A 24,828-nucleotide genomic window follows, 5' to 3' on the forward strand; every position below is an offset into this window, starting at 1 on the left:
GAAAGGGTTTGGTTAGTCAAGATGTAATCATATGACTCAATTCCTATACAGGTTCTAAGTAGCCATTTCCATATAACTTCTACTTTAAGACAAGCACCAGCTGTCAAATATGAAGGCTAAAAAGTTACAAAGTCATTGAGGCCATGAATCTTTAAATAAAACATGGTAACAGAAAGAAAGCAGAGATGATTAAATAGCAATTATTGCAGACAAATGCTATGATTTGTACAATCCATATAAAGGAAAGAAGTAAGAACTCTTTAATCTGTTATTTAGTCTGAACAAAAACATCTTTTGGGTAAACTTGAATTACCAACAAACGAACACTCATAAAGAATTATCAAGTTTAAAAAAAAAAAGAATTATCAAGTTTAAAGAGAAAAGCCTGATTTGTTGAATGCAGGACTCTATAGACAAATTCAACCAATAAAGAAATGAAATATTGGTCTAAAAGAGCAATCTACAGCAAAACATATTTGCTCTTTAAACAATCCTACTTGTTTTAAACTATAACCACATGTAACAAGGCAGATCTTCATTCATGTCTCCCAGGAGTCAGCTTCCTCTTCAAGGAGCTGCAGTAGTTTATGTACACAAAGAGCAAGAAGGGCAAATAAGTCTCCTCTTATTAAAACTAATTCTCTGATTGGATATGTGCTATGTGCTGGGTACCATCATGACCATGAGGTAGATAATGATGATACAGACATGGCCTGTGTCTTAATGGGCCTTACAGTACTAATGGAGGAAAGAAGCATCAAGTAAAAAAAAAAAACAAATTATAATTTTTAAATATGGTAAATGCTATGAGGGAAAAGAACTGTGTACTCACCTATAGCAATAGGAAATTATGAGGGGAATCTTAGAATGAGTGGTCAGGGAAGACATCTCTTAGGAAGTGAGGTATGAGGGGTGAATACAATTTAGCCAAAAGAATAAGTGGAATCATTCTAAGCAGGAAAAAAGTTTGCAATGGCCCTATGGTGGGGAGAAAATGGCATTTGTGGAGAAACCAGTACAGGGGGAATATAGTGACTGCACGGTACAAAGGCTGGAGAGGTAAACAAAGCCACATCATGCATGGCCTTGCAAACCTCTGGAAGAAGTCGAGATGTGAAATATTTGCTGGATGGTCATAGCATTTAATAACATGAAGAAGGGACTAAAAGGCAACACAGGACATAGAAACAAGAATAAGATTTCCGTTTGGACATTTAAAGTTTAAAAGGGCTGTAAGTCAATCGAATGGCAATTTCAGTGGGCAGCTGGTCAGAGGAGCCTGGAGCTCAGAAGCAAAGTCTGAACTAAAGATATAAATTTGAAGTCACTGGCACTTGCATGGTATTTAAAGCCACAGGAATAGGTGAGCAAGAAGAGGGCCCAGAACTAATTAAAAGTTGAATACAAGAGCAGTTAAAGCATATAAAAATGACTAAAAAGGAGACCAAAGGAGGAAAAAAATCAGGACAGTGAGGACATGTAACCCAAGAAAAGACAAAATTTCAAGAAGGAAAAGATTGTCAGCCATGTGAAAGTTGCTGAGACACTGCCCAGCAGTGGCTGGCTAGCCTACCGGGTAGACAAAGATTCTGCTGCCAAATACAAAACCTTCCTTCAGTGGTAGATGTGAATTCAGTGATAGACATGTATTTACCAGCCTTGATAATGACTAGCCCAAATAATGGGTCTTAACAATACATATCTTAACACAAATATCAGACATATCCCATCAAAATCAAGCATTTTCTACTCAATTCACAGTACCACTACCCTACTTATATAAGTGTGCTGAACTTGACTTAGGTAGGTACCAAGAAATTGTGTACTATTGCTTAAATAATAACATATAAGCATCAAAGCACACCTTAGGAATTCTTATCTATTTTGCTGGATGGAAGACTAAGAAGATCCTAAGCATTCATTTTCATATAAATTAGAAACTGATTTTATCCATTCAACCAGCATAAGGGTTGTAGCTAAGTAGCATTTATCAATCATAACCAGCAGTCAAAACAAAAATGTTATTCCTTTACATCTATATATAGAACTCTATTCCAATGTCTATATAGAAGGAATAATAAGTCCAAGAATACTGTTCTCATCCCCACTAACTCATTTTCTAATTGTAAGAAGCAGAATCTTAGCTGCCTAACTAACTGCCTTTTTTTTTTTAAGTTTCTATCTAGAAGTGTTATTTTAATTAGCCTTATTTCAGTATAGTTATAGGTAAAACTATATTCCAGTATGGGAAGAGGTAAAACTATATTAAGTAAAATTTAAAACATATCTTTATTATAACCAAAATCCCAATACCTAACTCTAAATCAGGTAGTTCTCAAATATTGTCTAGGGACCTTTGGGGGATATAAGAAGTGCACAGTGATATTTTCAAAAAGGAACATGATGGTGTGATGGTATCAATCAACTAATGAATGTGTGCTTCTATACTCTTGCCTTTCAAAATTTCTTAATTTTAATTTACAACACAGTAAATATTGATAAATAAAGCCCACGTAAACAAAAGCTCTTTGAGGTCCTAAGTAACTTTTAAGAATTTAACAGGGTCTAGAAACCAAATATTTTGAGGATTACTACTCTAAGTTTCTTTATACCCATTTATTTGATATGAGTTTAAACTTACCCTGACAAAGTATCGCATGATCTTGTTCTGGAAATCTCCAGGAGGTAGCAATAAATATAATAAGACCTCACACAAATCCCTTAGGAATCCTAGAAATGAAAAAGGTAGCTATAATAACATTAGAAAATATCAAATCTCCACCTATTCGTGATTAAAAACACACGAAGGCAGAAATAAGTAGTTTCCTGTTTATATACAGCAGTTTATTATTTTAATAATTAGTACAAATCAGTATTCATTAAATGTTTTCATTAATTAAACTAATATATTTCATTCTGCTCAGCTTTACCTTTTGAATCGAGAAACTTCAATTATAAAAGTGTTTTCCCCAAAACAATTTTAGTTGTACCATGTATTCTACACTTCTACTACACAGTATCTTTGCATACTTAGAAGTTATTTGCATATTCTAAAGTATACCTGTCAAGAAAGAATCTCCATTATCTTGGTAGGTAATAACAAAAGAAAAAGAGTATGTTCTTCTATTTTACTAATACATGAGGGCTCGATTTATATAGAAGTACTGCACATCACTATATCTATTTCTTATGCTTAGTTATTATTTCATGTCAGCGCTAATGAAATGGCAATTAAAAACTGAACTACACAGTAAATATGAAAAGAAGAGGGCGGCCCTGGTGGCTCAGCAGTTTAGCGTCGCCTTTAGCCCAGGGCGTGATCCTGGAGACCCGGGATCGAGTCCCATGTCAGGCTCCCTGCATGGAGCCTGCTTCTCCCTCTGCCTGTGTCTCTGCCTCTCTCTCTCTCTGTGTGTCTCTCATGAATAAATAAATAAAATTTAAAAAAAAAAAGAAGAAGAAGAAGAAAAAAAGGAGGGGAGAGGAAAAGAAAGGAAAACAAATAGTAGAGCACATTTTAAAAATCAAGGAAGACAGTTTCCACAACTAGAAATACTTCTCTGTAGTTTTTCATATGCTAATAACACTTCCTGGGAATGTAATTATATAGCTGATCCTTTTCATCAAAAACGTGCCAAGTAGCAAAGACTCTTTCTGAGAGACTGCAAAACTAGGAAAACAACCTCCTCAACTAAAGCTTATCCAGTCTAACCTCTCACAAAGAAAAGCCACGCCCATTCGACTCCATAAACTATATTTAAAATCATTATACTCATTCTCTTAGAAAATATTTTAGGATATACAGGTATACTCTTGAAGAATTGACAAATTCAAAGAGAAAATAAATTACCAAAGGTCATAAAAAGTAAATTTACAATGATAAAATATTTGTGCTTGCTATCTTTTAAAAGAGAAGTAATCTTTAATCACCACCTTTTAATTTTAAAGATGACCTTTCAAGAAGAGAAAATCTGGAAAATACTTTTAAGAATTAAAAAATAAGGTGAATAGTGACACTGTCTATACCATGCTACCTATCTTGTAAGTATAATTTCACCCTTTACCCTTATTTTGTTCCCAGCTTTGCTAACTTGTCTCTAACCAATCTGAATAGTCACTGTTATCCAGAGTTAAATTGAAAAGAAAACCTTCTTCATCTTTGGGAGAAGTGCACACTAAATCACGGCAAACATCCTTCTCCATTTCAACTTCAACTTCAAAGAAGGTATCCACAAGATCTTCCGCTGTACCTGTACAAAGAAAAGAATAAAACATACAGAGTGATAAAGAAAGACAGATTTTAAAGTCCTAATTTTCAAAAGGAATAAAGATATTACCTTTTGCTTGTTCATCTTTCTCTGTTATCTTCTGTTGAGCCTTTCTGAATACTCGTAGGTGTGTGCCAAAATCATCTACAATGCGTGTAGTAAAATAAGGTTGCCAGTCTATTTCTTTTGACCTTATAAAAAACACATTACATAAAAGCATTATACAAATGCTTTTTAATCAAAGAGTATAAATTCATTTTAATGACTCCTAAATAACATGATTATCAGAGACTGAATTTATTCATACTGAGATTTGTTTACTTAATTACTCTTACATCTTAGCCCTTCCCTTTCACATAACCCAAGGTATATCAAATCTAGTTGACAAAGTAGCTGAACAATATTATTTGAAGTATTTCATGTGCCTAAGGCTTATTATCTAAGTGCTTAAAATATATAGAAAAAAATTTTTTCGGTTAAACCTAAAATGAGTCTGACAACAGGTATATTGGGTAATTTCTCACCTCAGACAGAGTATAAATTAGGGATTCAGAATGTTTTTGCCTGCTTTTATTTTATTTTTTAAGATTTTTATTACTTATTTATTCATGTGAGACAAAGAGAGAGAGGCAAAGACACAGGCAGAGGGAGAAGCAGGCTCCATGCAGGGAGCCCTGAGACTCCAGGATCATGCCCTGGGCCAAAGGCAGAGGCCAAACCGTTGAGCCATTCAGGGATCCCATTTCTGCTTGTTTTTAAGAGCATTAGAGACATTTCTTGGTTCCTTCTGAACCCTTTCTGAATTCTCTATATTCTTCACTTTAGTTATGTAGCCCAAGTTCTGAACAAAATATCTTTGGTATGAGTCTAAGTGGTTTCTGTTTGCAGATACTACAACTTAAAATCTTAACCACTCAAAATAATTATAGTCACACAGAAATGGCTTAAAGTATGATACATACTACCCATGAAAAAAGTGATTACTAATTTTATTAAGTTACCTATTATTCTATCTTAAAAGGAACAAATCTCAAGAAACACTGCTAATTTAGTACATCAGTGAAACAGATAACCAAGAAAACAGATAAGCCAAAAAGAGTTTACACTTCTCCTTGGACTAAGTGATATTTTTAAGTAAATGTTTTTTTCAGTCCAATTTTCCTTAAATTAGCACCCAAATTAATTTGCCTTTTTAGGAACATACCAAATAGATAAGAGAATCTATTCATGAAGATGCTGGCCAATAGAGAAGCAAAGAAAAAACATACTATAATTTGCTATGTTATTTACCCAAACATAATAAGACAACATAATAAACATAATAAAAAAGCTAGTGAATGAATTAACTTGATTATTATCACATTTTGAGAGAAAACTTGAAGTTGATGATGGCATCGAGGAACATAACAGATGCCTGTTTTCAAATAAAAACACGTTATTTACACTCAATATTTTTTATATGCACTTTTTGTTACATATGTGGGAATAAACAGTAAATTATTAAGTACATGAACACAAAAACAAATTAACATTAAAAAGGGAACCTGCAGTCAGGGATCTGAGGAGTTAACATTACTTAGATTACTATAAGTGCCATAGTATATAAGCATATACTAACTTTAGTAATAATACTCAGCCTCAACAAAAAGCCAAAAATAAAAACTTAAATCTAGCAGTCTCTAGAGTATTCTATTAAAAAAAAAAATCACAGTTTGTATACATATCTTTCAAAACTCTTTACATGAATTATTTGTTTTTTTTTGTTTTGTTTTGTTTTTTAAATTTTTTTTTTTAATTTTTATTTATTTATGATAGTCACAGAGAGATAGAGAGAGAGGCAGAGACACAGGCAGAGGGAGAAGCAGGCTCCATGCACCGGGAGCCCGATGTGGGATTCGATCCCGGGTCTCCAGGATCGCGCCCTGGGCCAAAGGCAGGTGCCAAACCGCTGCGCCACCCAGGGATCCCTACATGAATTATTTGTACAAAATCATGCACATCTAAAAATTTTACAACAGAATTCAGTTGGTATAATTCATTACTATATACCAACTGAATAATACTAATTTATTACTCATTTTATCCATAAAAGGGTCATTCTAACAAATTTAGAAGCAAGCTGAATAAATAATTTTTCAAACTACATCTGTTTTGCTTTGTAGTATAATGCTGTTTACATAATTTACTGAAATTTTCAAACAAAATAAAATTTACTAATTTTAGAAGGCATTTTAAACCCATCTCAACTCATTAGAGAAGATATAACATTGAAAATAAGTGAAGGGCAGTCCCCGTGGCGCAGCGGCTTACCGCCACCTGCAGGCTGGGGTGTGATCCTGGAGACCCGGGATCGAGTCCCACATCAGGCTCCCTGCATGGAGCCTGCTTCTCCCTCTGTGTCTCTCTCTCTCTCTCTCTCTCTGAATAAATAAAATCTTAAAAAAAAAAGTGAAAATAAACAAGCAATGCAAATACATAAAATTCATTTTAAATTTAAAATAGGGATTTCTACTTTCAATATACAAGTATGCTGAGGGTGGAGAAAACCAGTAACAACAGTATTCTGTATCTCCACCCAAGATCATTATTTTCCCTTTGCTTGACTCACTTCCACTGAATATGTGCTAATTTAAGTTTTAAAGGAACTTTTCTAGGTTAGGAAGATAAAAATAGTAGTACATCGCTTCCCTTTGTAAACTAGGAAAACATCTACTAACAATTTCTAGTAGTGTTTGTCTTAACAAAATTTGAAAATATTCTGATGACAGTGAAGTACTTCCTAAAATTAGAGGATTATGATAAATATCTAGTAAGTGAACCATGAATATAAAAATCAATTAAAGAGTCATTTAATTTACAGCCACACTTTCTTCTACTTATCCACATGTAGCTTTCTATTAGAGCTCTTAGTATCAATTATTCTTGAATTATGCCTATAGTCGTCCACACTCTTTTTCTTTTAAGGTTTATTTATTTTAGAGAGAGAAAGAGCACATATCCTAGCACAAGAGTGGGGGGAGGCAAAGGGAGAGGGAGAAAGAGAATCCCAACCAGCCTCCACACCAAGCACAGAGCAAATCAAGAGTTGGATGTTAACTGACTAAGCCATCCAGGCACCCTTATTGTCAAGGCTCTTTTTCACTTTGTTTAAAGTATTATTCCCCCGCATGATTTCTACTCTAATAAAAAAAATAAATAAATAAATAAATCCTATTACCTATACCTTCATTTTATTACTACTGTAAACTTTCCTTTCCTCAACTTAAATACAGGAGAGCGTTATTTCCTATATGACCAAGAGAGTAATATATTCTAACCCTACCTTGAAAATCTAATATTTATAGCAGACCCCTGAAGCTTACGTATCTTTACAGAATTGCAAGAATTATGAAAGTTAACTAGGAATGCAAACAAGTAATGAAGTTTCATTAAAGTACAAGAGCAAAAACCAAACTATAAAGTATATCTCTCTGAATATGTATTTTCATGCCTTTATCTCCATCCCTAATGCCAGCATTCTATTTCTAGCCTTTTATTTTATTAATTTTTTTACTGGAGTTCAATTTGCCAACATAGAGCATAACACCCAGTGCTCATCCCGCCAAGTGCCCCCCTCAGTACCCATCACCCAGTCACCCCAATGCCCCACCCACCTCCCTTTCCATTACCCCTTGTTCGTTTCTGAGTTAGGTGTCTCTTGTGTTTTGTCACCCTCACTGATATTTTCACTCATTTTCTCTCCTTTCCCTTTATTCCCTTTCATTAATTTTTATATTCCCCAAATGAATGAGACCATATAATGTTTGTCCTTCTCTGATTTTCTTATTTCACTCAGCATAATACCTTCCAGTTCCATCCACGTCAAAGCAAATGGTGGGTATTTGTCATTTCTAATGGCTGAGTAATATTCCATTGTATACATATACCACATCTTCTTTATCCAATCATCTTTTGATTCTAGCCTTTTATTTTAGATGGTCTCCCACATCTACCTTTCTCTCCCCTCCATTCTGTTTTCCATAGAGCAGCCAGAGTGATCGTTTCAAAAATACAAATATGATAGTACAAAATAAGAGATTCAAAAACCCTTCAAGAAGTCCCTTTCGATCTAAGGGCTAAGCATGAATACTTTCTCTAAGACCTTGCATACCCAGGACAACCATGCTTACTTCCTCATCACCATCTGTTCTACCCTCTTCCTTCCTTTCTGTTCTGCTGACTCACAGGCTTTCTTTCCATTTCTCACATATGCCCCTTATCTCAGAGCCTCTGAACAAGCTAATCCCTCTGCCAAGTTTGCTCACCATTGCCCACTTTTCACACACTTCCCTTCTCTCCCCCACATTCACTTAACAATTCCCACTTACTTTAGAGTTTACCTAAAATGTCTATTCCACATGGCAGCCTTCATTGCCCCTTATCCCTCTCTCTCTCTCTGCCATATGCTTTCAGACTAGGTATGGATCTCCAGTTATACACTCTCACAGTGCCAATTTTTTTCACTTTTTAGAGCACTTAAAACCTAGAGTTAAATAATCCAACTGCTAGAGATAAATTCAACTGCTGAGAAAAAAATCCTAGGAAGCCAGAGACTTTGTCTGTTTTATTCCGTGTTCACTTTATCCACAGTGCTATCTCACATGGCTAAATAATGTATTGAACATTGGAGACACTCAATAGATATTGATTTACTGATTCCTCTTTCAGGGTCAAAACACTGTAAGTAGGTGCCTAGAGAAAGGCAACATGAGATGCACATAATGGTTTCCTCTTTACTTCTTAAAGTTCTGCAAAAGAATATAAAGTAAGGAGCCCTTTTTACCTTTCTAAATCCCCAAGCTACTTAATGCTAATACCAAAAATATGCAATAAATATCCCAAATATATAGGCGGACAATGAGATTATATAAATTACTTCACTGGTCCTATCTATGCTAAGCAGTGTACAGCTCATCATCAGTAATGCAAAAAACACACCAAAATCACTAAGTATTTCTCTAAAAGAGCACTGGATTGGCTACTATGTCTTTAATTCAAGTAAAAGATTTACCATTTCATTTGTTGTGAAATTCAGCAAGTCACATCACTTCCCTGGGTTTGTTTTCTCTAAGGACATTTAGAGCTTTAAGAATCCATGATTGTATTACCTGAATACCCATTGTAGCATGTGCAACACACAGACACACACACACACACACACACACACACACACGGACATATTACATGGAAAGCTGATAACTGGTTAGTAAATCAAAATATCTGACCAAAAGAGGGAATCATGAATATATCTCATTTTAACTTAAATCATATAAATCTTTCAATATAAGACTAAGACCTTTTATTTGACTAAGGTTTTGCCAAGTGATATTAATGCAGCTTTTGTCACATTACAACACTGCAACAGTTATGGTGGCCAGTTTCTTTTCAATGGCATGACAACTAAAGACATTTGTGAACAAATCTGAATGCAGAGTCCTTCAGGACTTTACACTAATATTTCATCTGCACACCTGATTGTTTCTGCACATCTGACTCAACTACAATCTATTTAGCAACTAGCTTGAGTAAAATTTCAAAACCAATGACTTAGTTTTTATAGAAACTACCTTGCCATTCACGTACTTCTTCCAACTATGTAGGAATAAATTAAATGATGTTTATAATAAAAAGTATAACTGGTATACATGGGTTCAGAAACAAATACAACTTTTTTTACCATGCTTGGTCAACTTTCTCCTCTAAATCACACATGTTCAACTCACACCATGGACCAAGTGCATGAGATTTTCTGGGGGCAGGACCCAGAAACCTAAAGCTCAAAGATGGGAACAGAAGTGGACAGAAGTACTACAAAGTAGTTTCTTCACCTAGCTTTAATGCCAGGTGCATGAGTCTGTATGCGTGTGTCTACCACAGGGAATGGAGAATACTGGCTAACTGAAGTAATTAAGAGAACTGCTACTACAGTAGTGAATCGAAACCATGGCAAAAGTAGCTTAAAATTTTGTTGACGATAACCACACACAAAAGTAGAGGTTAATTAAGCAATATGTTGTAATTTTAAAGGATTAAGAGGCCACACTTAAAACAAGTCTTAATGAATGTAAATCAAACAAGAGAAAAAAAGGATATAGGAATGAACAAAAGAAGAGTGAGCACGGTATATGCAAGGATCACCATGTAGTAGACTTACCTGACTAAAGACATGGGTAGCTGTTTAGCAGTAAACGTAATCTTCCCATTCTTGGCAGAATACTTTTCCTAAAAAAGGTCTTTTATATCAAAATGATAACAGTAAAAACTGACTTCTCATAGAAACAATCCTATAATAAATGTTATGTTCCTGACATCACGCTATTTTTTCTCAGAAATGACTAAGACCATATTTGAAAACAGTAAGAATGGCACTGTACACTGCATAGTGTAGATATGTAGACATATACGCACACGTACACATTTAAAGATGTTTTAAAGATATATTAATCAATAAAGGAAATAACCAATCACATAAATTTATAATAATATGTATTAATTTCCTAGGAGTTCATTTTCTATGTAAAAATTAGGCAATTTTAAAAATCTCTACTGTAGTAAAATTCCTAGTTTTTCTGGATATATTTTAATAAGCAAGCATCTTTGAGAATTTTTTATTCGTTTTTTGTCTGCTAAAGAATCCCTTCTTCCTTTAGCCATTGTATCAGGCAGTAACCTTCCCCCTAACAATTCATTATTAGAAAGGATATACTCTGTAAAATACATAAACCTGTTTCCATTCTTCAGGAGACTTTGAGGGAACACTTAGTTACAGTGTTATGTTTCAGCCTGAAATTGAATTCAAGCATATTTTTAGGCACAGGAATGTTGTAAGGGAAAAAAATAAGATTGTAAAGTAAGTAATAGATGAAATTTTTTTTCCACAACATTCCTGAAGTTACATGAAATTTTCTATTGCTCTCTACCATAATCCTCAAATACATATGGAAAATTCCTCTTTTATAAGAGCTAAATTAGCAACCACATAAGGAAATAAGTCTCACTCCCTGGTGATTAAAAACCTGTCTGCTCCCTTCACTGGCTGCACCTCTTCCCAGTTGGGGGAGAAAATAAAAGTGGAAGAGCCAAATACGCACCTCTCTTTCCTAGTTCCACATTCAGTGACTTCCTGGTAACAGCTTAAAATCTACCATGGTGGAAATATTTACACTTCAGAAAACTTACAGTAGACTTCTAAAACTACAAAGTTATTGTTTTCTGCATTCTGTAAGGATAGCATCATCTGGATAATCAAATAAAAATTTTTAAATTTTCACTAATATATGATTTAACCATCAAGAAAAGATTAGTCTACTAAATGTCTCTTATGTCTGAAGTCAAGCACAGAAATATAACAAATGTTATATTTATTTCTGACCATATAGAAATATAATACAAGGTATAAAAGCTTTATTATCATCCTATTCTAAAACCTCCTACTAGTAAAACAATAGACTAGAGAAGTACTTTAATTCCTAAGTAAATTAAATCTAATTAGCAACATCAGACACTATAAAAAACAACTCCCCAAATGGTATTCAAAATGTAAGGTGTGACAGAATATGTGAGCACATGTTTTGAGGACAAGCTAGGACTAGAAAAATAAAAAAATAAAAAATAAAAAAAACCAAGGTTAGTACCAACGTCACCAGGGAGTCCTAGTATTTTAGAATTTCAAGGGATCTGAAATAATTACAAGTCCCTATCACCGCAGAGTCAGACTTTACTTATTCTAGATTACATAGCTAATGACATCAAGGTTTTGCTTAAAAAAATAAATCAAGGTTCTTAATTTTCAATCCAGTGTTTTCTTTACTGTACATTAACGAGAACACAAAATCTCCTGACTCTTAAAGTTATAAACAAATTGGAAAAATGGAGAAAAATTTTAGGTATGCAGTTTTATATAACCATATTAAAGGAAATGGTATTTAGTGAACTATAACACTACATAAGAAGTCCAGTTCTACATCCTGTGCTCCAATGCTTCAGAAGTTAAAGATCCAGATGTTCTAAAGGACGTGGATCTCAGAATACAATGAACAACTGAGAGAAACACACATAAAGCACACTCACCTAGTTTAGAGGTTGAGTGTAAAGAACAGAGAGCTGGAAGCCTTAATCAATCTACAGGAAAGGAAAAAAAATAAATAAACAACCTAGGGCTAAGTGTGCATCCTCTTAGGTATAGTGTTAAGAATTAAAAAATTCAAGTAATGCTTAACTATTTTAATAAACAAAACTGCTAGTAAAATGTACCTGACAAATGAAACATTCCTAGACCCAACATTAAAATGTATTAAAATTCTGTGGGGAAAAAAGTAACATGCAAAAGTCATAAATGGGAATTCAATCAACAAGAATTTATTGACTATTCACTATTTCATCACATACAAAAAAGCTATATTAAGCATTAGTTTCCAGATCACCGTCCAAAGAAATAAAGGGATAGTGGCTGCCTATACAAAACACATCATCTACAGTTGAAAAAGATGATTCTTATGCATTCATAAGCAAAAAAAAAAAAACAAAAAAACAAAAAAAAAACAAAAAAAAACAGAGCAACAAGAGAATTAATTTAGTTTAAAAAACGCCATCCTCGGTATCTTTATTGCTCACTACCAAATGTTTCTGTCTCTGGCTATAAAAGTAATACATTCTCATTTTGTAAAGTGTAACTTCCTTCTTTTGATTTTCAGCATCAGTTATCATCAGCCATGAATCCACAATCCAAAGATCAGTTAATATTTTAGCATATTTCCCATTAGTCTCTTTGCTTTGCATACATATTTACAGGTTTTTATTACATAGCTAAAATCATACACTATTTTGCATGATTTTTATTCTAATATATTTCCTATTTGTTTAACAATACTTCCTAAACTTAATGACTACAAAACTATTTCAGGGATCAGAAGACTTGTTCTCTAATGAGCCAAAGAGCAACCACACTATCTGGGTCACAATTAGTCCACTCTGCCATTGTGGTACAAAAGCAGCCATGGACAAAAATACAAACAAATCAGTGTGACTGTCCAATAAAATTCTATTTACAAAAACTGACTATAGTACCCTCCATTTAATAATAAAATTACAAATAACCTAATTTAAAAATGGGGAAAAGATCTGAATAGACATTCTCTAAAGAAGCTATATAAATGACTCAAGCATATGAAAAAATGTTCAATATCATTACCTATCGGGGAAATGCAAACTAAAACCATAAGGAAATGCCAGTTTACACCCACTAGGATGGCAGTAACTCAAAAGACAGATTCAAAAAATCATGGGGCACCTGGCTGGCTAAGTCAGAAGAACATGTGACTCTTGATCTCAAGGTCGTGAGTTCAAGCCCCATGTGGGGTACAGAGATTACTTAAATAAATAAAACTTGAAGAAAAAAAGATAAAAGCAAGTATAAGTAAGGATGTGGAGAAAATGGAAGCATCGTAATATAGTGTTGGTGAGAATATGCAGCTACTTTGAAAATCAATTTGCAGAGGATCTCTGGGTGGCTCAGCAGTTTAGCACCTGCCTTTGGCCCAGGGCGCGATCCTGGAGTCCCGGGATCGAGTCCCATGTCAGGCTCCTGGCATGGAGCCTGCTTCTCCCTCCTCCTGTGTCTCTGCCTCTCTCTCTCTCTCTCTCTCTCTCTCTCTCTATCATAAATAAATAAATCTTTTTAAAAAAAAAAAGAAAGAAAATCAATTTGCAGTTCTTCAAAAATTAAAGAGTGACAAGACATAGAAATTCTATTCCTATATTTCCAAAAGAAATGAAAACATTTTGCCATTTACAAGGAAAACTTGTAAAGTGACAAGAGTGTACAACTTTACTGTTGCAAATGTCCATTATTTGAATTGTGCCTGCCTTTTGGACAAGTCTAGAAATAGATGATCTATTACTTCTATAGCAAAAAGTTGTAAGAAAAATGGTTAAACTTTCAGAACATATCCCCCATCGTTGCAAAAAGAGTGCTATCATTAGTATTACAACCACTGCATGTACTAGGAACCTACATAACCATACTTCCTCCTCCTACGGGAAAACCCTTTAGGAGAACACAGTGCATCTACTAGGAACCTACATAACCATACTTCCTCCTCCTACAGGAAAACTCATCATATCTCCTTCCTGCTAACCTTGGGGCTAAGGAGAACAGAGATGTAGGAACACAGTTGCCACATTTCACACCTATGATCAAGGTTCCTTGATCACTTGTATTTCCTTGTGGCTTCTACCACACTAATCTTATCCCCGTTCTCAGAACTTTGCTCTTTTCTACTATATCCTTCATCCCTTTCTCTATCCCACATATCCATTCTTGAAGATCAGCTTTAACCTCAATCCACATGAGGTCTTCCTCAGTTATTCTGGTCCATTTTACCTCTATATAAAAACTGCTCTCAGTACCACACAAATGACTACTTTATTTCTCTCCATTTTAGGTGTTTTAATTGTCTCCACCTGCTCCTTCCCCTTGAAACGAAACAAATTAAGACAAAGAATCTGTGTATATATCCTAGGAAGGTAATAAATAACCAAAATAGTAACAACCAAGGTAACATTCACCGAACATTTCCTGTGATGTTCCATAAGCACTACTCCTTTATATAAACATTACAACAACCCCATGGGATACTTAACCCATTTTACTGATGCAGAGATTGAGACATAGAAAGTCAAGTAACTTGCTCAAAATACCAATCATTGGCCGACAAATACTTCAGGAAATGCTTCTTGGACATCATCTCATTTGCCCCTCACAATTGTTAAGTTTGTTACAAGTATTAATATTATTATTTTACACATATATTAAGAAATTTTAAGTATGCTATAACTCAATGGTACAGATAGAATTATAATATATACTTCCCAGGACTCAGTCCTGTATCATAATATCGTATTTGAAGGAGAAATAAAAATACAAAGGTGATCTCAGATTCAATGCCTAACGTTGCAGCCTAGTTCACACCCAGGTTCTATGACAGAGAAATCAAGAGTGTTCTATGAAGGTTTCCATCCCTAAACTGCTACTAGAGTAACAGGTTCTGGGATCCTGGGTAGCTCAGGGATCAAGTCCCACACCGGGCTCCCTGAGGGGAGCCTGCTTCTCCCTCTGCCTATGTCTCTTGTCTCTCTCTTGTGTCTCTCATGAATAAATAAATAAAATCTTTGAAAAAAAATAGAGTAACAGGTACTAAAAATGTTAACACAAAGTGTTATCATTACAAAGTACTCTCTCACTCATGATGTCATTTAACCCTAATAACCTGACAAGAAGATATGGGTCACCAGACTCTAAGAATTTATGTGTCTTGCACATTCAAAACCATACAGCCTAATAATAGCACTAAAACTCAAAACTCAGGACTTCAGACTCTAAGTCTATCTTTTCTTCCTGTTATAACTCAAAATTAACATTTCATTTCATGCTGATACTCTGCTCAGCATAATGAATAAATATGAACACTAGAGCTGAGTGGTTCTAAATCTTTTCTGGATTGATAGGCCCTTTTTAAAATGAAATCTGTAACCACCTGATAGGGAAAAAAACAATTCTATATATACTTTTAGGACTTCATGGGCCCCTATACAAGACCGTGACTTGAAGGACAAAGGCAATAATAACAGCTCACTTGTATGTTCGAGCATACACAACAGTCAGCACTGAACTGAAGTAGTACTCAAATAATTGTAAAAAGACCTAATTTTCTCGATACTAGCAAAGAAAACAGTCATGGAGACTCTGTAAGACGTACCTTTTAGTCGCAATAGAAAAAAACAACACAGAACAAAAATAAAGTCATTAATAGAGATAGCACAATCGCTGAGCCTTACTGAATGCGAGGGGCTTCACTTCATGTCATTTTTAGCCTGAAAACAGCCTCAAAAGTAACTTTGTTATTGTGAGCCTTTTATGAATGAGTAAACTAAGGCTCATTAATTTGATTAATTTGTCCAAAAACTTAAGGCCCATGAGAAAGCAAAGATATAAATTCAGAACAGTCTAGGATGGAAGAAACCTGACTCTCTTCCTGCAATCACTTAAATATTCAGCTTTATAGTGTACAATGTTACAAAGGGGGGTGGAGAACAGAACAATTACATGAAGTGTAAAGAGAAGGTGGTTTGGGGGATCAAAAACAGGGAGAGCATTGCAATGAAAGGTAAAAAAAAAAAAGGTAGGAAAATTAAGATGAAAAATCTAGACCATAATATATCTGGTAGGGATGGAGGAAAGAATACTAGACTATTAAGAACAGTCTGATTCTAATTCTGACTCTGTCCCAATTCACTGGATAGTCTTGGACTAACCATTTAATACCTCTGGACCTTTTCTGTTGTGAAATTATAAATGCTGGAGAGCATTAAAAACTTATTTCTAAATTCCTTCACAATTTCAAAACATTTTCATAATTATTCTCATACATCAGGGATCTTGTTTTACACACTGTAGTATCTGCAGCACCTGGTTGGTACAAAGGAGGCATAAAATATTAGCTGAATGGATAGATGAATTTGATGCCAACAATAACCCTGTGAGGAACAGGGCAAGTATTATTATGCTCAATTGACATGTGAGAAAAATCAAGATTCAAAATGTTTAAAATATATGCCCATGGTTTCATAGCTAACTAGTAGAGCAGGATGCAAACTGAAGTCTCCTAATTACTAGTTCAAAGTTCTTTCCAGGACTAAGATTTGTTGTATTTCAATATATATTTAGGCAGCCAGACACATCAATAATGAACGCCTATTCCCATCTTTCTTTTTTTTTTTTTTTATTCCCATCTTTCAAAAGGAAAAAAAAGTCATTAGGATGATGTTATTATAGAAAGTAGTCAATGACTGAATGGAAGAGTTATCTGAAAGAATGAATACCTAATACTCAATAATGTTATATATATGAAATAAAGGAGATAAAATCCTAGTTTTGAACTTTGATTACACTTTATTTTCTGTGTTCCACAGAAAATTACAAGTGACACTCGTAATTAAGGCTGGCTACTCTGCAAACATCTCTGTTAATACTAAGGGAGAAGGAGCTCAAATCTATCTCTACAAGTTAGGTTATTATTCAAATCATAAACATTACTGCAGGTCTCCCCCAATGACCTGAGGTTGAGGAACTAACCTCCTACTCTAAAGTTTAGGATTAAATGAGTTACGGATGAAAAGTCCTGACAGGTAGCATGAGCTAGAAATATCTATGTGCACAGAGATGAAAATACATTAAAAGCCTCAGGGCAAAGCTCTATTGTCCAAGACTCTCAGAAGTACAAGACTGTATTTCAAGAACCTAAGTGGGAAAAAATGTGGTTGGCTGAAAAACAACACCTTCAGATTTGAAAGCATACTCATGACCAGGGCACACAGCTTCCTGTCTCGAGGCTGTAGACTAGCAGGGAAATCTTTTAATCAAAAAAAAAAAAAGAATAAGAAGAAATTTCAAATTCATCTAAATATAAAATCCTTTCTCTCAAAAATAAGTCATTTCTGTATATGAAACAGCCACCCAAGAAAATCAAGTAGTTTAAATATAATGAATGCTATGGACCAAAATATTTTCTTATAGAGGAGGTAGTATATAAGTGGGTTTTGTAAAGTAGGAATTTTAGCATATTTCACAAAAATTTCTTAGAGCAAATTCATCAAAATACACTTCCTCCTGAAAATAAATAAACTGAAAAGTCTCCAATGATTTATGCTCCTTTGGTTTCCTCTCCCCCTGAGAGGACTTCTATAAGAAGATATGTGTCAAAAGTAAAATAGTTTTACTAAAACTATTTTCATGGCATTCTAATAAAACAGTATCTGAGTAAGAGGTGAAAAAAGTATTCTCAGTAAGTGGGCTGAAAGTCACATGATTGGACCCTGAGGGAGAAACTGACATTCAGACTGAGAGAACAGAGTTTAACCACGATAAACATTTTGTAAATGTAAAGGTTAAATTTAAAGAAGTACAGGTTTTTAGAGCTCTAGTTCTTTAATCTAAGTTATCTCACAATAATCCACTGTTCTACTTACCTTTAAATAACTAATTTTCCTCTTCCATTTAAAAGTCATTTTCCTTACTGGTATAAACAACGTATTTAAATTTTTCTGCATCAGTGACCTTACCTAGTAGCAAACTGAATGAGTGCATTTTGAAGAGTCTGCCTAATTTCAAGAAGAAAAGATTCATCATCACTTAGTGTGTAATACCAATACTGGACATAGTCCCTCAAGGAAAACTGGATAACCTAAAACAAAATATTGGGGAAAAAATACAACTTTTTAGGATCTATAAAGTATCGGCGGCAAATGAAAACCTGAAAGGATTATTTACCAATTTATATTTACTCTCCACATACTAAATTATGATTTAAAAAACTGCCTTTATTACAAAAATATCAATATGCTAAAAAACCATTTCAAAAAATTTTTAAATTATTTTGGTGTCCTAATTCATCCACTTCCCAAATTTTTTAAAAATTAAAGAGTTATCTTTGGTCAACTCCCACCCCAATTCAGGTTAAAGACAGAGCTTGTAAAAAAAATAAATTTTTCAGTGCTATATTATAATGAAGAGTTTTAATTAGCTTGAAGGAATGAGGTTCAAAATAATGCCAATTGACCTTAATTCTCAAAAAGAAACCATTTTTCCAAGATCATACCATCAGATTTCTTGTAGTCAAATTACAAAAAAAGACACAGGAGTTCACTTAATTCTAATACCTTTGATACTGCCAACAATAGTAAATCAGTCAATAAACAGTAAGTGATACAACTGAATGTATATTATTTTTGAAAATCAGATAAACTAAATATGGGTTTATCTATAAAAGAAGTGTTAGAATTTTAAAGAACACATTATAATAATCACATAATCAAATAAACATCAATAAAAATATCGAGGAAAAATAATTACTTTAATTCTAATTTTTAATATTTTTAATCAAATCAGGCATATTTGTTTTAAAAAAATGTCTTATTCGCCAAAACACTAAGCTTGTTCATCAGCTAAAGAGCATTTAACTTTAAAATAATTAGAAACATTGCAAATATGTCAGCAAAAACATTTTTACTAAATGCAAATTCAAACAAAAGGCTTTAATATTACCTCTTCGTTATAAATGATTTCATAAATAAGGCAGCATCTTTAAGTACAGAATCCAAGAACAGCATTATAATGAATTTCCAGCATACCACATAAATAGTAAAAATTATTTCCTGGTATTTTCAAAAGAAATACACCTTACAACACAATATAAGGAATTCAAATACCACATACGAAAACTCACTTGCTGGAGAGGTTCATCAATTATATTGGCACCTGTCAATCTTCTATCAATCTTTATAGTCCTGGCTTCTCGTTTCATTTCTTCTAAGCACTTTAAGGAAATCACAATATTTTATTGCACTGTTTCCTAATTTAAAAATCTCTATAGTTTACTTCTAACTTGCTACTCCTCTGTCATCTTTAAGTCCATCAATAACCTTATTTCTCAAGGCGCTGGTACAAACCAAACACTATATCTCAAATTAATCCAACTAGACATCCAGAAAAAAAATCTGTTATCCTCAAAAATATTAAAAATCGGCAAATATTATTTAGATTGTGAGAAATTTTGAAGTAGGAAAGGCTTCAAATTTCTACTTTTCCTAAAATTTGCATTCCTCTTAAGATCTAATGCTACGAAAGTTTTCAAAGTAACCTTTTAAAACTCATTTTCTAAGCGTGATCAGAAAGTCTCTCATAAGTTTATAGTGAGCACTAGTAAGTTATAGGAAAATCTACCAAGCCATATATAGATGACCATACTATCATCACTTCACAGAACAAAACTCTGAGGTTTTAAATTCCTTTACTCTATTTACCTTAGGAATCCCAGTTGATGTTGGAGGAAGAAATGAGTGTTCACACTGCTCTAGGTACTTCTCTGAGTTTGTTTTTCCAAACAGGAGAGTCACCACAAAACCCCTGGGGAAGAAAAACTTTAATTATAGATACAAAAAGAAAATTTTATTATAACTTAACACACCTATTCATCAAATATATTTTTCAGATTTAATAGTTGATTTATCACTCACCAAAAAAATCCGCTTTTGACTTTGGCAAGCAAGGCAAGTAACTGGCAGTTTTGTTATGTTCTAAAGTTTAAAACAACCATAAGCATTTTGTGAATTTATACAAGAAAGCCTTTCAAAGTTTTCATATAATACATTTCATAAAGAATCCCAGGCGGGCAGCCCGGGTGGCTCAGCGGTTTAGCACCACCTTCAGCCCAGGGCGTGACCCCGGGATCCCGGGATCGAGTCCCACGTCGGGCTCCCTGCATGGAGCCTGCTTCTCCCTCTGCCTGTGTCTCTGCCCCTATCTGTATCTCTCATGAATAAATAAATAAAATCTTAAAAAAAAAAAAAAAAAAGAATCCCAGGCAACAAGTTTCAACTTTAGGAAAATCAGCCCTCACTAAGTAGGCTAGTTAACCAAGGATAAAGACAAATAGGATCTAAATCTAAAGCTAAAGTCACACATTTCTATAGTTCTATTAAGTAAGTAACATGAGATAATAATATAACTTGCCACTATAAAAACAGAATAAATAAATAAAAGCTATGGAAGAAAAAAAGAGAACAGTTAACAGACTGGAATTTAAAAATACATATAAATACATTTTTTATATGGCTATTTTTAAAACAATTATAGACTTGAGGTAAGATAAAAACTGGTTTAGAACTGCTTTATTTTAACTACTCACTAAATGCTACCAGTATTTCCTGTATTTAAAATTTACTGGTTAAATCTAAGCACCACGAAGTAGCTAAGAAATCCATAATAGAAAAACATAAAATTCTAACTTTATAATAATCTCACAGTAATCTTACAATGATTCAAACGCTGTTGTGACAAGAAGGGAACTATGAAAAATAAAATATGGGTCAGCTTCAACTACTAAAAGGAAGATTCTCAAAGTCCTCTGCTTTTTGTGGCGATCTGCTTTTTAGTGCAAGCACCACAAAAGGAAAGACAAGTTGAGAAAACAGAGTCAAAATCAGCCCATGTCATCAATCCTGTTTTAGTTTTTTTAAAAAAGCTGGCCTCGGAATTGTCAATAAAGTTCACCTGTCTTGTATCTGATATTCTTACTAATAATCAAGCTGGTCCTATATTTAAGTTTTATCTCATGATAAGCACATTTACAGACACAATTAAATGCTTATATTAACCATGTATTTCTAAAATTATTATCATGAGACAGACTGATAAAACAGTAACATCTGTCTAACGTATAATGGTAGGAAGTAAGCTAAGGAATGGTCTAATCTTACAAAGAACCTAATAGTTTCAGCTTTAAGGTTTAAATAAAAACAGGTGCTACAAATCACTGCAACACCCAAAATAACAGAATTCCATTAAATAACTCATAATACAGTATGAATAGTATCCCAAAATAACCAAAAAAAAAAAATCTCTAAGTGATTTTCCTTCCATATTATCTCTATATTAGAAAACATGGAATTAGCTTTGACTATCAGCACAATATATACATTATCAACACTGTAGATGGTTAACTGCAGAACTTAAAAAAAAAAAAAGGTGGTTTCCATAGGAAAATGTATTAATTCATCTCAAACTTGCATTTTATGAAAAAAGGTTTCTTTAAAGACCTACACAATAAAAAACAACCACTAAAATCAAGAAATGGTTATTCTATGAAATATAATAATCTTACCTGAGTTTAATATTTAAAAGTTTACATTTGCTCTTGAAATCCATAAGTCACTAAACTACACTAAACTACATTAGAGAAAAAAACAATCATTCTTTGTAATTAGAGGCCAAAAAGGAAAGATTTGACTCAGGTACTGTGGTACTCATTGACCATAACTGAGTAATCTAGAAATGCTTCACTAATCCCCTGAGATAATTTTGGGAGGCTTTGTAGTATTTAAATTGAAGTCTCCTTACTATGGCAGTGAATTTCACCAAGATTAATAATCTGGAACAGAACATCAGATCAGAACATTTATATATACTATGAATTTAGAATTTCAGACCCTACCATGTGACTCTTAATATTATCTAAAGAAGTTTTAGTGCCCCTGGCATACTTGCCAATATCTTATCTAAAAATTTTTACTGAACTTTAGAAGTATCTAAAAACAATTTTGATTACTCCCTGATAAATCTACACTCAAAAAGGGAACAAGAAAGGTTATCATGACTTTGAAATGCATGGACTCATCACCTTTCCCCTCTTCCAAAACTTTATATGGAGCACTTTAGTGTTTGAGAAATGACTCTCCATCCCCCTAACGTCCAAGAGTTCCTAGGGTTTCTCCTGACAAATAAAGCTCAATTTTCTCCCGTTCTGAAATATTGGGAAATCGTCTGAAATCCTCCTTCACTTTTGCCAAGGGTTTATTCAATTTATGAAAGAGAAGAAACCTCTCCTTTTCAGAGAAACATCTCCTTTGCAATCAGTAAAAGCAGTCATGACCCCCTCAGAGAGAGGAGCAACCATACAGCTATGCAACCATTCTGCTCCAATCTTAATTTGTGACAAAAGAGTGTAATTCAGGAAGCCCATGGGGCTGCAGATCTATAGTCTTCAATCATCTTTTTAGTCAATAATAATATTCAAAATTCCATTTATCTGATTCCTGTGGCTTATTTCTTTATTGTTTCAGTGTTCAGTACTATTTCTAAGAAATTATAATGAAAATATTAAATCTAAAATAAACGTAGTTGATTTCTCACTTGTTCCACAGTGGGTGCACTTCCTCTAAAATGACCACACGTAACTTTCAAACTCTGTCATGAAAGAGGTAGGAGGTGGTAAGAATATTCAGAAGCCATTCCCTGAGAGTCTTATGCAGTCTTTCAGGCCACAGTTTATATATGCTATTCAATTCAGCAAAGTTCTCTAAACCTGTAAGTTCAAATGATTCCTTCAAATACTGGGGGGGGGGGGGGGGGGGGGGGTTCTCAAAAAAGGTTTTAAAAAGAACTCAAAGGTATTCATTTCACAAATAATTACATAAATGTATCTTACACATACATATACATACACACACAGAAGCATATATAAAAATATATATAGTAACAATAAAATACTCAGTTCAATTAAGCTACCTTGGTTTGAGCATCTAAGTAACAAGCATCTACCTCTCTTTTCTATACTTTTCTTAGGTGTAATTCACATCTGATACCAAATGCTCTGCATAGGAAACTATACTAAATCACAACTGAAACTTCTCTTGTAAAAGTTTATCAACTCAAAGTAAAGCATAATCAAATAAACAAATGAAGAGAAAATGGCAAAATTAGGTACTTGAATTTTCTGTAACAAAATGAGAGCACTCACTAAGGAAGTAAGTGACATTATTGTATGAAGTCTAATTAATGAAACAGTATCTTCTATACTATGTGAAATGTGATGAATCATGTCAATTTAACTTATTTTATTAATCTTATAATAGGTAAAAAATCTTCAACTTCAAAACGTAGTAACACCAAAAGGAATAAAAAAATCTTTAAAACTTTACAAATCATACAAAAAAAGTCTGTCTCATCAAAAATGGAAAATTTTTTGAAGATGACTACCCATATTTCTGGTACACCTAACAATCGCCATCACTTTTATTTTATTGGGTATCAATTTTACTTTATTTAACTTTGGTAAAAAATAATTGTAAAAATAGCATTCACAAATAAATCATACTACCATTTCTCATGCTCGTTTTTCTTTTATTGAGGTCTCATGGTCATTTGTTTCAATTTCTAACAAAAATATGACATCTGAACTATAAGATTATCATTGAGAATACTTACCCACCCACAAAGCAGAGGATATAAAAGGCCAAATAAAATATTACAAAGGGTCCAAAGGTTATTAGAGAAAGGACAATGCCAAGGCTTCCCCATCCCCATATGGATAAACTGGTCTGAAATAAAGCAAAGAAAAAATATTATTTTTAATAAATAAATGAATTAAAAAAGAATCAACAAAACTTTTACATAGTTTTACATTTCTCCTTTTAAACACATACAGTGGCTGTTTCAGGAATTGTTATATATTTACTTTTGAAAATGTTAACTACATTCTTGGAGATTTATCTCCAAGAAACAATATACAAAATCTATATGGAGAAAGGGATTTAAGTACATCAGAAATGATTCTTTTTAAATCTAATGGCAATGTAAATGCATATCAGGCAATTATTATACAAGTTGTTGAATGATATGCTGAAATGAGAAATACCAAAGAAAAAGTACTTAGAAAATCATTTATACAAAAAGTTAAGTAGACTATAAAGTTGTACCTGTTTAGAATATTCCATTTTAAAACTAAGTTCCAATATAACTACAGCATAAGACTTTTTTAAAAATTGAAATTTCAAGGTAAGAAATCCACATCTCATTGGAAATTGTTTCTTTTACTCAAATGGTACACAGAAATTTGTAAAACTGCAGCTTCCAATTTCAATTACCAAAATATACCATGAGCTCAAAAACATCTCCAAAAATTTTCAG

General features: G+C 33.5%; 1 protein-coding gene across 9 annotated transcripts in view; it reads right to left on the minus strand.

Moving 5' to 3' along the window:
- The window catches only part of SNX13 (sorting nexin 13), a 119,061-nt gene that overhangs the window by 50,343 nt on the left and 43,890 nt on the right, over nt 1-24,828 (minus strand). For all 9 annotated transcript variants that reach the window (XM_025993179.2, XM_025993180.2, XM_072764464.1 and 6 more), the window contains 7 exons: nt 24,127-24,239; nt 20,166-20,268; nt 19,589-19,678; nt 18,426-18,547; nt 4,338-4,459; nt 4,149-4,250; nt 2,642-2,730 (listed from right to left, as the gene is read on the minus strand). In XM_025993179.2, coding sequence (XP_025848964.2) covers nt 2,642-2,730; nt 4,149-4,250; nt 4,338-4,459; nt 18,426-18,547; nt 19,589-19,678; nt 20,166-20,268; nt 24,127-24,239 — 741 coding nt within the window. The remainder of the gene's footprint in view (nt 1-2,641; nt 2,731-4,148; nt 4,251-4,337; nt 4,460-18,425; nt 18,548-19,588; nt 19,679-20,165; nt 20,269-24,126; nt 24,240-24,828) is intronic.

The sequence above is a fragment of the Vulpes vulpes genome, chromosome 7, assembly GCF_048418805.1.
Source record: "Vulpes vulpes isolate BD-2025 chromosome 7, VulVul3, whole genome shotgun sequence".
Classification (NCBI taxonomy): Eukaryota; Metazoa; Chordata; class Mammalia; order Carnivora; family Canidae; genus Vulpes; species Vulpes vulpes.